The sequence below is a fragment of the Anguilla anguilla genome, chromosome 3 (genome assembly GCF_013347855.1).
Source record: "Anguilla anguilla isolate fAngAng1 chromosome 3, fAngAng1.pri, whole genome shotgun sequence".
In the NCBI taxonomy this organism is placed as follows: domain Eukaryota; kingdom Metazoa; phylum Chordata; class Actinopteri; order Anguilliformes; family Anguillidae; genus Anguilla; species Anguilla anguilla.
In genome coordinates this window covers 11,541,294-11,555,763 of record NC_049203.1, presented here as the reverse complement: position 1 = coordinate 11,555,763, position 14,470 = coordinate 11,541,294, and the positions used below count along the sequence as shown (strand labels likewise).

The window sequence follows — 14,470 nt, the reverse complement described above, 5'->3', positions numbered from 1 at the left end:
CAAACGCGGGAGCGATTTGCAATTTATATTTATATGTCTGTCGTTGGGGATTGCTTGTTCCAGAGGCACATAAAGAGGCCGATATGCGGGGTGCACAGTCACCTTCTTTCGCACTCAACCGAGCCTTGCAAATAAATGTAAATGTTCGGCTGTTTTCAAAGCAAACACATTTTTTTCCCCATTAATTTCGGTGAAAGCTGAAATTGTCAAAATGTGAGAAGCTGACGCTCGGATTCAATTTAGAGATAACAGACAGACCTTCTCCCTTATTTTACCGAGCAGGTGCGCGCACGAACGCTCGCTCGCCGTCGGCCTGTGACAGGGGCCGAGGGCGTGGCACGGACCTTCACCCGCCCCAGACAGGTAGTCGGGCACTACGGGGGGGGAGGGTCCGCACATTTTTTTGAGGCTCCGTTTAAATTTTTTTGGGTGAGCATTCAGCACCCCACTTCTCACATGTGAAGGTAATGGAACTCTGCCTCGGACCTTTAAATTCACTCAACCTGCGACCCTGTGGTCTGCTTTACTGTCAGCGTGTCCCAATGGCCGAATCGTGTCCACTGGATGCGTGCAGGTTCTGGTCTCTGTTCCGACCCAGGTGTTAACTGCGTAGTTGGGGACAGCTATTGGGAGCTTGAATCTCCTGGTGCCGATCAGCCGCTGGTGAAGAGTCACCCCACTGCCCCTCAGCATTGTGAGGCTCCAGCTGTCAGCGTGTGGCAGGACACAAGCAGGGGTTGTGTTTGTACAGTATGTTCTGGCGGGGTTCGCTCTCGCTGCCTGCTGGACGCTCCTGTCCTCCCGGCTGGCGCTGCGAGCGTAATGCGCTGAGCCCGAGGCCCAGGTGGCTGGAGGGGACTCTTCATCTCCAGGCATCACAGAGCCGTGCGGCAAAAAAGAGTTCCTCTTTCTTCGCTCCCCCCCCCCTCTCTCTCTCACTCTCTCTGTCTCTCACTGTGACTCTCCCTCTACCCCACTGTGCTTCTCACACACTTAATGCTGCCACAAGCTGTTTCCTAGCAGCGCTGCCACATCGGCCTCCGCGGCGCGCCGAACACACACGCTGACAGAGCTCGCGCGCGCTAGGCAAACGCTTTTGTATCGCCTCCTTCTGCTGGGGACCCCTGTCGACTCACAACCCTCTTCGCATACGACAACAAAAGATCCAACCATGGGCGCGCGATCAGAGTGGACGTGGACCACTTTTCAGGATGACATGACACTATTTTATTTTACACCTCTCACGTTCTCCGGCCCGATCATATACAGCCGCACGTTTACCAGAGCTCCTGTGAGGGATAGGACAGCTTCACACAATTGTACTCATCAGGACAGAACGGGTTGCAATCATTGGACGATTTTCACAATAGTAATTTGGCAACTTAAAACCTTTGCGAGTGTTGTCACTATCTTAAATCCTACGAGTAACTCCAGCTCAAGGGCAGTTGGCAGGGGCTGGCGGTGTGGTTTAGAGTCTGGATTTAAAACTCAAGCCCCACGGTGCAGCACTGCTGTAGATCAGAAGACCCCGCGCCTGCCAGTGTGTTTTGTGTGCCCCCCCTACATATAGTTCTGAACGCTTTTCATTCTACCGAATGTGACCAATGCAATCAAAGCACCATGAGGGGAAATGGAAGGGCTGAAATCGACTGCCGCATCGAGGAACTGGGAGGCAGAAGAGATGCAATCGGGATTCTGAAACTCCAGCTGAAAGGTAGTCCGGGTGATTGATGATTGAGGCCGGCGGAACATAATGAATCTGATGTTCTTAAACCATCCCCTACAAATCCAGAACCCATTCTACAAACTCCAGGCCAGTACAGCAGTAGCACAATACACACTATTCCCACTGTGCCCCTGTCCTTCAGTTAACTGTCGATATTTTCTCATAAGACCATACTGCAGCATATTGTCTTTTTTTTGGGGGGGGGGGGGGGGGGGGATTTAAAGACATCATTTCTATCGAATAAGTCAAATCACCAGCCAAGTCCCCTCCTGTCCAAAGCCCTCAGTTGTATACATTGGCCGATGGACTATACGCGCAGCCTGTTAAATCCATATGGATTTACTAGGGTGAAGTTTTTAAAAGTGCTGGGTGTGGGTCGATACAGTAATGCATGCTCGCTCTCTCTCTCTCTCTCCTCCCCTCTCTCCAAGGGGGTGGGGGAGCTATAAATTAAAGTGGGGAATTACTGCTAAGTGTGGGAATAAATTAAAGTGCGCTTGCATCTGTAAACACAGTCTGACTACGTAATTATTGCACACTCCTACTGAGAGAGGGAAAAGGGGATGGGGGGGGGGGAGGGAATTAGGGGAGGGAGAGAGGGAGTGGTGATTGCCTGGTGATGCCTGGCAGTCATTGTGAATCAGTGTGTCACAGCGCAGGAGGCTGAAGAGGAGCCTGCGCGTCAGGGCTAGCATGGAAGGGCTTAGCGCGGCAGTGCGCACTTCAGACCGTCCCTGCGCCCGTTCGCCTCCCATTTCCAACGCTCGCACGCTCCATACTGAAAAGTGCCCGTGCTGTAGGACCACTCCACAACACTTGGCGCGTCCCCTTTAATGCAAATTCCGCTTTGAAATTGTGAGCGCTTGCACGGGGGAAACGGGGGGGGGGGGGATCACGACAAACACGTGTGGGCGTGTGAGGCGAACGCCGCGTCGCGGCCCACGCTACCTTGGGGCCGCGCGTTCGTTCCCGTTCACTTCCGCGCGGCGACAAAGCCCGACAGGAGCGCCTCCACTCAGCCGCCCGGACACCTGTGAGCTCTCCAGCATCCTCCCACATGCAAACGCCTCACAATGGAACAGATGCGCGTGAAAAGCCAGGCGCACCCCCCCCCCCATCCCAAACGTAGCCGTCGACCCATCCGCGGAATACAGGGGGGGAGGTTTGGGGGGGGAACGAGAACACATTCACATATGCTGTGAGTATGGGGGGGGGGGGGGTTTGTGGGGGGGGCAAGAACGCATTCACATATGCTGTGAGTATGGGGGGGCAGTTTGGGGGGGGGCGAGAGCGCATTCATATATGCTGTGAGTATGGGGGGCAGTTTGGGGGGGCCGAGAACGCATTCACATATGCTGTGAGCGTCGGCACGCCCCCTCCCCGCGAGCTCGGATGGCGAATGCGAGGGCCAGGGTGTGGAAGCAGAGAGAGAGAGAGTCTGAGGCGTTGGAATCCCAGCCCTCTCTCCCAGATAGTGCTTATTGGCAAACAAAAACATGTGGCGAGTGCATTCTGGGCAGGAAGTACGGCGGTCCGCCCTGCTCGCGGTAGGTGAGAAATTAAATTTGAGACCCTCCTCTAAATCGCACCGGAAAACAGAGGCAGTTAACCACGCGCTCCCCCCGGTCCCGCAGAACCCCCGGCGGCCATGTTTCACTGTTAAAATAAAAAAGAAAAACTGCCATTTCTAGAACATGGATTGTTTCGTGCAGCTCAGTCATTAATAAAAGCGCACGGACATTTCTAACCGGTTTATATCCCCCCCCCCCGGTTTGGCTTTGGCCTCGCTGCACCGTGCCGCTCCCCACACTTGAAAGAGTGTGTGTGCAAAACAGGGTCTGGCTGCCATTCCTCCAGCCTGGTGGTCCCGTTTTACAGCAAAACAAACGCATGAGCGCGCCAGGATCCCAAGCTGATGCTGGGAAATACACTGTAGGCTCAACATGCAACCCACATTATGCACTGGTGGCAGCAAACGGAGGTGATTAGCCAGAATTTTATTTGCCACGTATAAATTCGGTCTAAGTAACTCCCCGGTGCACAATAAGCTTAATCCCATTTCAAACTGTAAAAATTAAAAATTAAAAAAACGAAATCAACAAACGTGTCACCTACATAATGACTACTAAAACACATCGGATATTCACAATTAGGCGCGAAAGGCATGCGCATAAAACTTGCTCCATAAATCCTGGTTAAAAATATAAAATTGAAGAAAAAGAAGGAAAATCCAGTTTCTTAGTGTGGAAATAGAAAAGCATGTTAGCAAGACAACAGCATGGAATAATAGGTAACAGATGATAAATGTAACCATTAATCACCATACATACGTACATACATACATACGTCCGTACATACTTGCATACAGTACCTGCATATAGGTCTGAATACAGGACAGTTATCATATACATGTCTTAAATAAGTGTTAAGTGAACCACAGTATAACAGCGGTTTTAATATGGCTTGAAATTGTTTTACTTTCAAGTCAGCGACCCCGATGTGAAACCAGCAAAAGCTAAAACCTGAAAGGAAGAGCTGGTAACTCACGCTTGGCAGGCAGGCCATATGCTCCGGTGATTTTGGCCTGGCCCGTTTCACACCCTCCCAGAGTGGCGCATTCCTTCTTCAGCAGAGGTCCAGCCCCGCGGTGAATGGATCCGTCCACTGTGGAGAGGGGCGGGGCAGGCGTGGGGGGGGGGGGGGGTGGTAAGAGAGAAGGGAAGAGAGAGTAGTCACAGGAGAATCTGAGCCATTCTATCCTTTCATTGGAAATGTTTCAAAACTCCTAATAAAATCTAATTGAGACCACGTATTTGGTGAAAATGTGGTATGAGTTCTGAGATCTCAAACCTAAGTAAATATTTAGACCATGACACGACTTCCACGAACTGAACCAAGGCTCTCAATTTCAGGGTCCAAATCAGGGTCACAAGACTGCAGTAAGTGGCCCTTTGGTAAGATGCCTCTGCATTAGTGTGACCAGCTAAAAACTGAGCATGAAATACTGACACAATGATGCAGTTAATGGTCAACAACCATGAAATACATCTCAACTCTACAGGTATACTGGAGGTTTATCCAGTAAATAGAACATCTCTAGGATAGGCCTGGCATAATAGTTTCTTAAGAATGTATGCCTGAACATCACTGGACTTGAAAAAATGTAATTTAAAAGAGAATACATGGGGCCAGAGGCACAGACACACAAACACACACACGCACACATACACACACACACACACACACACACAAATTCAGCACAAAGACATTTTTTTGCAAGCCATATGGGGGTCATCCTTTCTGCTGTAGGGCAGAGTACTGCATCTGTGGCCCAGTTTGTGAATCGTTGCATCACTTTGCGTAATGTACAAAATGATTGACGGTTGTCACTACTGATGGCAACAGTTTTGCTTCATTGGCAATGTCTAAATTGGTCACACCGATAAGCACTTTGACATTTTGACTTTGATTCCAAGAGAGGGAAATGGGAGAGAGAGAGAATGAGGGAGGGAGAAAATGAGAAAGTGGGAGAGGAAGTGATAAAGATTTAAAAATAGCATTGGGCAGAGAGATATGGATAGATAAGGGTAGAGAGTGGGAAAAAAAGATGGAATCTAAAGATGGAGAGAGTGGCAGGGTGAAAGTGTAGGAGTTTCACACAAACATAAAACGTTCTTTCTTTCTTCACTATGAGGCAAAACAAACTGACTCCAGGAGAGTACTGTACCAGTATCAGTTGATCTTTTTCAAGGTGTGAATATCGGGCTAATTTCAGCATTGCGACGCTCCTCTGTCACACGCACACGCGGCAGTGACACATACATGTCATTAACAAAACTATTATAACAAGTGCGCTGTTCTCACCGGCACGCGGGGGGTTCAAATTCCCCACAGTACGCATCAACCATCCAAGTCATTCCATTTCAGCAAATAATTAGAAAGGCATATGTGAAGAATTCACGAGTAGCGCGAGTATGAAACGCGGCGGCGAAATTAAGACAGCGAGAGCGAGAGCAATAAACGAGAGAGACCGGAGGGGGCGGACGACGGGAGGAGAGAAAAGGGTTATTTCATCGTCACTTTAATTCACCTGTCATTGCGGAGATGTTATTGATAACGTGGTTGTCACTCGAAGGCCCGTGGTTACCAAACGATCGCACCTTTTTGTTGTGCAGACGAAAGAAAGAGAGGGAGGGACTGACTGAGCACAACGGCTCAAACTCGCAATTCAAACGTTTGACAGAAAGCCTCACTGCCAACCTTTACCCTCAGCACAAATGCCATCTCCTCCATTCAAACGCATTACTGGGATGAGCAGGGCGAAAGAGGGAGGGGCTTTCATAAAATCAGCTCCAGTAAGTATTCCGTTGAACGATGAAGCCCATGCTCAGCACAAGCCTCTTATTTGCGTGGAAATTTAAGACCTCTGAAAAGCAGGTTTGCCTTCTGAGCACGATTAATGGTTTTGTAATCTCAACAACACAAAGAAGCTCAATAAATCTCTAACATTTGCAATTCAAATGTTACAGCTGTTTATATGTTTATTCAACCTTAAGGGATAAATGATAAAATACTTTTCATGCAATGGAAAAAAAACATATCGCTCATTGGTAAAAAAGGTAGAGAGTTTGCTGAGATCAATGTCACACCCTTTTCATTGGATCTCTGATAATGGGCTGACGCGTCTTCAGATTTACTCTGGATAACACATGACGCAATGGCACTGAAAGTGAATTATGGTATGATACACTGAAGTCAAATATACTGATGTCAAATGAAATTTTAGTCCACCAAAAATCATTGTAGTGAATTTACTGTGCGAGACTGCTGGGTTCAGTTTAAAGGCCAAAGATACATCATGTTTTTAGGTGGACCTCATCAAACAACACAGTATTATCATAACCAACTTTTCTATTTCTGCACCTCTGAGAATAATACTACTCTGAATGTCTGCAATTAGTCTATTTTAGACCTGACTGAATTCCAAATTCCGCTCTCATATTTCATATTGTGGACTATGTGCTTTTGTAATTACCCTCTTAAAACTTCAACTTTCAGTGTCATCATGAAACGGTTCAGACACCGTGCTGTCCATTGTGTTTGGAATGCACACCACTGACCCAACGGGGTGCTCCTGTGCACTGACTGCATAATTACCTGCTTCGCAGAACTTTGCTTTGTTAACTGGTTATTATTTTCATGCTGACTGTGACCATACTGGCCCTGCACTTTGATGTTGTTTAAAAACATGAGCTGTCAACTCCATTCAATGTCTTGACTAATTTTGCTTATTTTTCAGTTAAAAAAAAAAAAAAAAAACCTATTTGAAAAGGAAGTCACCTCACCTACCATTTCCAGTGTAAATTATTAGAGAAAGGACAGATAATTCTGCAGGCCGGTACAGACCTATGAGACCGAGAGTAAACCAATGGCAATGTGTCAGCCACCAGAAATCAGTATGAAGGAGGGATAAAGACAAGTTGCCATGACAAGTAATGGCGGATCAATGCGATTTGTCAGGGGGTTAAACCCTTTGAAATCCCTCCGAGGCGCCGCTGTGAGTTAGCTTAGCGAAATGCTGAAGGCTGCAGGGGGTATGGTAAACACAGCCATATCCTAGATATTGAGAAAAAGACTCATTTAAATTGAGACATCGTGCGTGCCCCCCGACAGTTTTCTTAACTTCTCTCTAATTTAACAAATCATTCAATTGCGCACAGGCTAAACTATGGCCAAGAAATCAGGCTTCATAGTGAAGGTTTTTCGTCGTGATTTTGCTGCAGTTGTAGGATTTCAGTGGCAATCTGGCAACCCTGCAGGCGGTGTTTGAATTAGGCTCCGCTTGGAGTAGTCCTCTGTTTTTTGATGTTTTTTTTTTTTTTTTTTACTTTGGATAAGTAACTGTTTTCAGAAACACAAACTGCACTTCAGGGCCACCCATAGGCAGCCCTAGAATCTAAACACAATTAATGCCAAACAATATCTTCCCCAGAGTCAAAGCAGTTCCTGCAATTCCTTAACAACATGAGCTTCGTGTACACCATTTAAACGTCAGCAATAGGCTGCACAACACTAGCCTCAGACTGCATCCATCACATTTTTTTTAATGTGATCTATTAGCTGAAATATCGTAAAAAATAACATTTTGTCCATGAGCATGAATGAAATGTACTATGATCAGAGTTGAGTGTTGAAATATATAGGGACCAATTTGGAAAATTAATCATTTGGGGAGCATTTCACATGATATAAACAGCAGGAAAATAAGAAGATGGAATTATATAGCTGTGAGATGCTGCACCCAAACCAAAGAATCCATTACCGTTATGGTTATTTCTGTGGAAAATCTTGAAAGGTAGAAAACTCTTGGTACTGCATTGGTAAAGGGTACGTCCTGCTATTAGCATAACGTTGCAGATGAATCTCATTGGATATATGCAAATTAGAGTTCTTGCATGTATGCTTAGCTTCAGACATAATGTTACACTGTTGTTATGTCTTCTCAGTTATCTTGTGCTGTATCCTGAGCCATGTCCCTGTCTAGGGAGATAGACAGTTGATCTATATAGGACTGCCAGGTTCTATATTCTACAAAAGATAAATTTAGAACAAAACAATAACGTTATTTTTGTTGCGACAAAAATTCTATCAGAACCCGAATGTGAGAGAAAGACAGGGATGATACAGGAGAGGTGCGTAGAGAGAAAGATGGAGAGAGAGAGAGAGAGAGAGAGAGAGAGAGAGAGAGGGACAGAGAGAGAGAGATAGAGACAGAATAAGGCTTGATTACACAGAGGAGTTCATTGTACACAGTTCAGCCGAGAAAGAGGCAGCTCAGTGAGTCAGTCAGTGTTTGTCAGAGGTGGGGGGGGGGAGCGTTGGCCTTGGGGACCATCCAGCCTTCCTGTGTCATCGCCCACACCTCCCCTTTATAGACTCAGACAGGGAGAGCGGCCTCGTTAGCAGGTGCTAATTGGCTCCATGCTAACGAGGTTGGAAGCCTGCAACATGTCAGGAAAGTGCACAGATGAATGTGCACACACACCCGATCACACACACACACAAATGCACACAAACGCACATACACACACACACACGCACACGCACAAGCACACGCACACGCAAGTCCACACACGCGCACAAACACAGGCACGCATGCACACACGCACGCACACACACAAACACACACACACACACACACACACACTCACACACAGACTGAGACAGAGCTTCTGGTGCAGTTCTCAGTTTAGAGCAGACCTGATGGCTTGCAAAGGTTTCCTAGGGAAATATGGCGAGCGTGCCCAGCCAACATGGATTTTTGCCACCTGGAATTTTTCATAATTTTTATCTCAATCTGAAACCCTGCCATAAAACCTCAGTTTAAAGGGGACATACAGCACATGGATATGACAGGACAGAGATTTTATCTTACATCCACATATTACCAAAATCAACAACAAAAAACCAACAGGCAATTACAAAATGAAGTATATTTCCACAGTGCACTCAAACACATTAGCAGGCACACAAGTTCACATGCAGCATAAATTCCAACGCATTATTGAAATGATGAATTAGACAGAAATTTGTTTCCACAGAAAAAAACCTTCAAACCTTCACTTGCAACTCATCTCAGTGCCAGTCAGTGTCTGATTGGAGGGTTGGAGTAAAAAATTGTCCCCTTAAGTGACCAACTGGAGGATCTGCCAACATGCAACAGATCAGCAGACTAAAAAAAGCCTGCCCCCATAAAGGGAGTACGACGTGAGTGAAGGATAATATTGTCCTCCAGTCAACGATTGGTCAAGGGAAATGTCCTGTAGATGCTCTGATTGGTATGTGCCAGCCAGCTTGTGATTGGTGCGTCTGGCCAGCTCGGTGGCAATCAGTCAGAGGTGTCAGGACGGTGGCAGCACATCTGTTTCCCGAGTCCCAAATCCCCTGATAAGAATCTGCCTAATCCATATCAGTCCAGTTAGCAGCTTTTGCTCCATTACAGGCAAACGGCCGCAGCCTGTGTGCTGCCAAGGCAAGGGCAGGACGCAGAGTACCTCGCGACTCTCCTTCTCTCCCGTAATCACACGCGTTACCGTAAACTGCACTCGATTCGCACCATTTTAGCAGCCGTGCAATGCTCAGTGCAGTGCATGAGAGGAAGTCAAACGCAGCAATCTGTCGCTTTCTCGTGTCTTCATTGAAAATAAAGATTCAGAACAAATGTTTAGGGACTGCACACGTATATTTAATTATTTGAAATGTATCATTTTAATGAATTCAAACTGTTTTACATGACAAATTCCCCATCTGTTCCGAATTACTCTGCGTAGGATACGTTAAAGTAGGGGTTCCAAACCCTAGTCCAGCTCACAACTGGCAGTTTTTGAATGATAAATTATTTAAGTCAGTCTTAAGGCATTTTGGACATTCTGACTGGCAATATATATATATATATATATATATATATATATACATACAGTATATATGGTGATAACAATGAAAAAAAATAATAGTATTTTGAAAAGTAACAATAAAAAATATATATAATATATATGGTGAAAAATAACAATAATTTGCTGTGCATTTGAGACAAAATGTCTGAAATGCATATTTACAATTTCAAGTATACATTGTACTTATTTTGTCTCAAAAGCACAGCAGCTTCTCACAGTTATCGCCCAAAATCGCCCTCCAGCAGGAAGCGGTGATTTCTATTGGATCATAAGCGCAGCGAGAAGCCGACTGCAGCGGGTTACGCATCTAATGCGAACGGCGAGATAGACTAAAACCTGCGAGGCGTTCAATTTCAAGTCAGCAGCTGCCCACTTCCATGCCGTAAATTACCGCTGCAAATGAAAGAACACGGCCCGAATAAACTGTTTGGCTAGCATAATCCTAATGGTTGACCGGCACAACCTTAATCTTATTTTTTTTAGCGCTTATAAAAAAAACGCCATTTTTACTCTGTCAAAAATAAATTGATGAACTTGAACAGGCCTAAAGATGAGCTTGAGACGGTACGAGTTTATGCCGCAAGATTAAAAATACAAGATTCTCTTTTTTAAAGTATTGAGAAACAGTGCACATTAATGACAGATATGGTTAGGGTGAATTCTGCCTAGTCCTAGAGAATCACAGGGTCTACTATCTGTTTTAACCAAACCTAATTTAATTGTATAATCAACGACATTAGCTTAAGTATTAAATGGAGACTAACACAGAAAACTCACAGAAACTGTGTCTTTACAAAACTAAGGTTAGGTTCAGAGAATGCCTGTATGTATAAAAAACATACAGGCAGAAATACTCATGAAGCAAAAAAAAAAAAAAAAAAAGAAGAAGAAGAATGAAAGAAAGAAATACTCAAGAAGTCATTTAAATGGTAAATATACAGGTTTTCCAGAATTCACATATATGCCCTTTTAAATTGCCTTTTTTTATCACAGTCCCTGCTTTAAAGCCAGATGTCATCGCTGACTTATTGTGATTTCGGAGGAAACAGAAGGGGGTGGAATTGTATTCTTTACTCCTGAAGCAGTTTCGGTTGGCTTGTAAGAGAAAGGTCAAAATGTTGTGCCCGAAATTCAGCATGCCCACCAAGACAACCGTGCCATTTATTTCTATTTAAAATGGAAAATCATTTTTAATAAATACAGCAAGTATTTTCCATTTAGAAATTATATTGAGGGCCCCTTAAAATACAAACAGGTAAAATAACTGGTGTAGGTAAGGATGTGAAAATTGAAGGGTGCCATGAAATGGGCCTGCATAATGATTATGACCTTTTATCTTCACTCTTTACATGTTTCCATTTTACAAAGCCTTCTATATTTTTCCTTTTATTCAACACATTAGAACATAACTAAAACCCCACAGTGAAAGAATACCAACAGGAGATGAATATATACATACACACACACATATATATATATATATATATATATATATATATTATATGTGCATTTATTGAATACTGAACCACAAAAAACTTGTTTTTTTCAGTTTCTACCTAATCTTCGACACAACTTTCCTCAGAAAAGCCTCCTCTGCCTTTAATTAAAATTAAATTACTGTAAGTCTACACAATCATTTTGCAGGCAGAAAGGGTTAGTTAAACTGACTGAAATATTATCTACCTTGAGTTAAAAAAAAAAAAACCCACAAGTAGCCTAATACCATTGGCCTGTAATGTAAGTAAAACAGGCACAAAAGCTAAAAGAAATATGGCAAAGAAGAAGGCATTAGGCTTATATGTGCGGGGTCAAATAAACATATTTGTGGCAAGGTTATATCCATAATTTCCAGAAGTAGCATTCAGAAGACATTCAGGGCCCAGCCAATGGGCAGTAATGTTAACAGGAGAAGACCAGGAAGATCAAGAGGCAGTAGACAAATATATTGTGGTGTCTAGTAAAAGAAACCATTGTAAAATTGCAACACAACTACAGGAACTCAATGCGTGTTAGAGAGAGAAACCGGTTCCCCTGACGACAGTGAAACGGCCACTGTGATCTGCGGGTATAAAAGGACAGTAAATAAGACTTCACTCAATTTCATTACTCCTCCATCTCCCTCCCACCCCTCCACCTCCCACTTTGCAAAATGACTGGACAGGCTTCCAATAATGAATTTAATTGTAATTAAAGTCAAAGGAGGCTATTTCAAGTAAAATGGTGTCTAAGGTTATTTTTTAAGAAAAACACATTTTTGTGTTATTGAACACAGAAATTGAAAAAAAAGGTTAGTATTTTGGTTTGTTATTCAATAAATGTGCATATATTAACTAAATTATTCTAAAGTTTTGTCTCTGTATTCCACAATTTCAGATTTCTCAGGTTTTATAAAAGGGTATGTTTTACACGTTTCAATGCAGGGTTATGTAAAAAAAAAAGTGTGAGCTTAGAATGTGCACTTTAACCACATGTGAATTGTTTGATTACAAATCAAAAATTGTGGAGTACAGAGCCAAATTTTAAAAAAGTCTTTGCCGCAAACCTGCCCAGTATAAGTGGGTACAGATGATGGATGGATAGATGGATATATATATATATATATATATATATATATATATATATATATATATATATATATATATATGCAAGCATTTTTGTAACAGTGGCTCTATGTACTTTGAAATAAAACTTTAATATGAGGTTAAAGTGCAGACTGTCAGCTTCAATTTGAGGATATGTGCACCCATATTGGATGATCCATGTAGGAATGAGCTGTTTTTATACATAGCCCCCTATAGTCACATTACATTGCATTACAGGCATTTATCAGACGCTCTTACCCAGAGCGACTTACACCACTTTTTCCACATAGCATCCATTTATACGGCTGGACATATACTGCAGCAATGCAGGCTAAGTACCTTGCTCAAGGGTACAACAGCAGTGGCTTATCCGGGAATTGGAACTTGCGACCTTTTAGGTTACAAGGCCAGTTCTTTACCCATTACGCACTACCCCTCCGCCCAATCATCCAATCAACACCTGGAGGACCCTTCTATCACGGCAACATCCTCCGTGAGTTCTGAAGGGCAGCGAGGGCCGTCCCCTGCAGGGGCCTGCGCAGCTGGAGCAGATGGTGCAGGAACAACCGCAGAGGCCGCTAATGCGGGACCCGGGGAACGGTAGCGAGGCCAGGCGAAGCCCTCCTTCCTCGCGAGGCGCTGTGGCCACGGCCAAGTTGGCCGACTGCACGTCGCCCTCGGCGCTCCTGTCCATGGTAGGCGCGATAGGCGTGGCCCAAGGTTTAATCTGGACCGTGGGACACTCTGCTGTGCGCTGCACAAGCGTCCCACGTGTGGAGGGCCCCGGAGCTAGCTTCATGGGCAAGAGCAGAGCTGTGCATGGACCGGGTGTCACCTGATCTCTATAGAAGGTACATGCCCTGGACAGAACCCTGATCTATCCGTTTTAATGATGAGCTCCAGGCAGAAAGGCCAGGAATATCAATCTCTTTGGCTCTGGTAAGACGCAGCTAGAGATTTACCCACCCCACTCTCCAGGGACGGGTTAGACTCTCCAAACACAAAGGCACTGTAACGGTAATCCTGCACAAACAATGCACACTCACTGTAACACTTTAACAAACAGTAGAATTACTTTCTGGAGACATTCAGACGAGCTCCCCCCCTCCCCACATACCACCTCCCTCCCAAAAGGACACACTTCCTCCAACATTTGCTGATTTTCTTCACCTCTTCCTCTGAATACTTTTCCCTCTGTCACATGCTCACGGTTGCCAATAGAAATGGCCTAACCTCATCGCGCAGTCCCTCTCTAATTAACACCAAGCTTCTCAACTTGCTCAGTAACAAACCTCGAGAGGAGTCGAGGAACGGGGAGGGGGGAAGTGAGAGAAAGAAAAGAAGGAAAAAGCACAGGTGAATATGAAGAAGAGAAAAGAAGGGCAGGTAGCCAGGGACGAGAGGAAACAGAAGAGGAGACAAAGAGGGGAAGGAACATTCGAAAGTGACACGGTAAAGGTTATTGGTGAATCAACTGCTTTTCAACAGCAGGTTGTTTAGTATGAAGCGTCTAAAAGTGCCATTCAAGTGCAGACGTGTCGTTGTTCCAGCTAACAAAGCAAATCTGAATTAAGCCGGGCGGAAGGAGGGGGATAGAGGAAAAAGAAAACAGGCAGCGATGCATTTTACAAGCAGGTGGAGGGTCAAAGACACAAACAGAAAAGGAGGGGGAGAAAGGGAGGGAGAGAGAGGTGGTTCAGATGAGCTGG

The 14,470-nt window shown here is 44.7% G+C and overlaps 1 protein-coding gene across 2 annotated transcripts in view; it reads right to left on the bottom strand.

Annotated features, from left to right (window-relative positions):
- macrod1 (mono-ADP ribosylhydrolase 1) overlaps positions 1-14,470 on the bottom strand; it is a 77,102-nt gene that overhangs the window by 11,020 nt on the left and 51,612 nt on the right. For both annotated transcript variants that reach the window (XM_035411499.1, XM_035411498.1), the window contains exon 5: positions 4,274-4,390. In XM_035411499.1, coding sequence (XP_035267390.1) covers positions 4,274-4,390 — 117 coding nt within the window. The remainder of the gene's footprint in view (positions 1-4,273; positions 4,391-14,470) is intronic.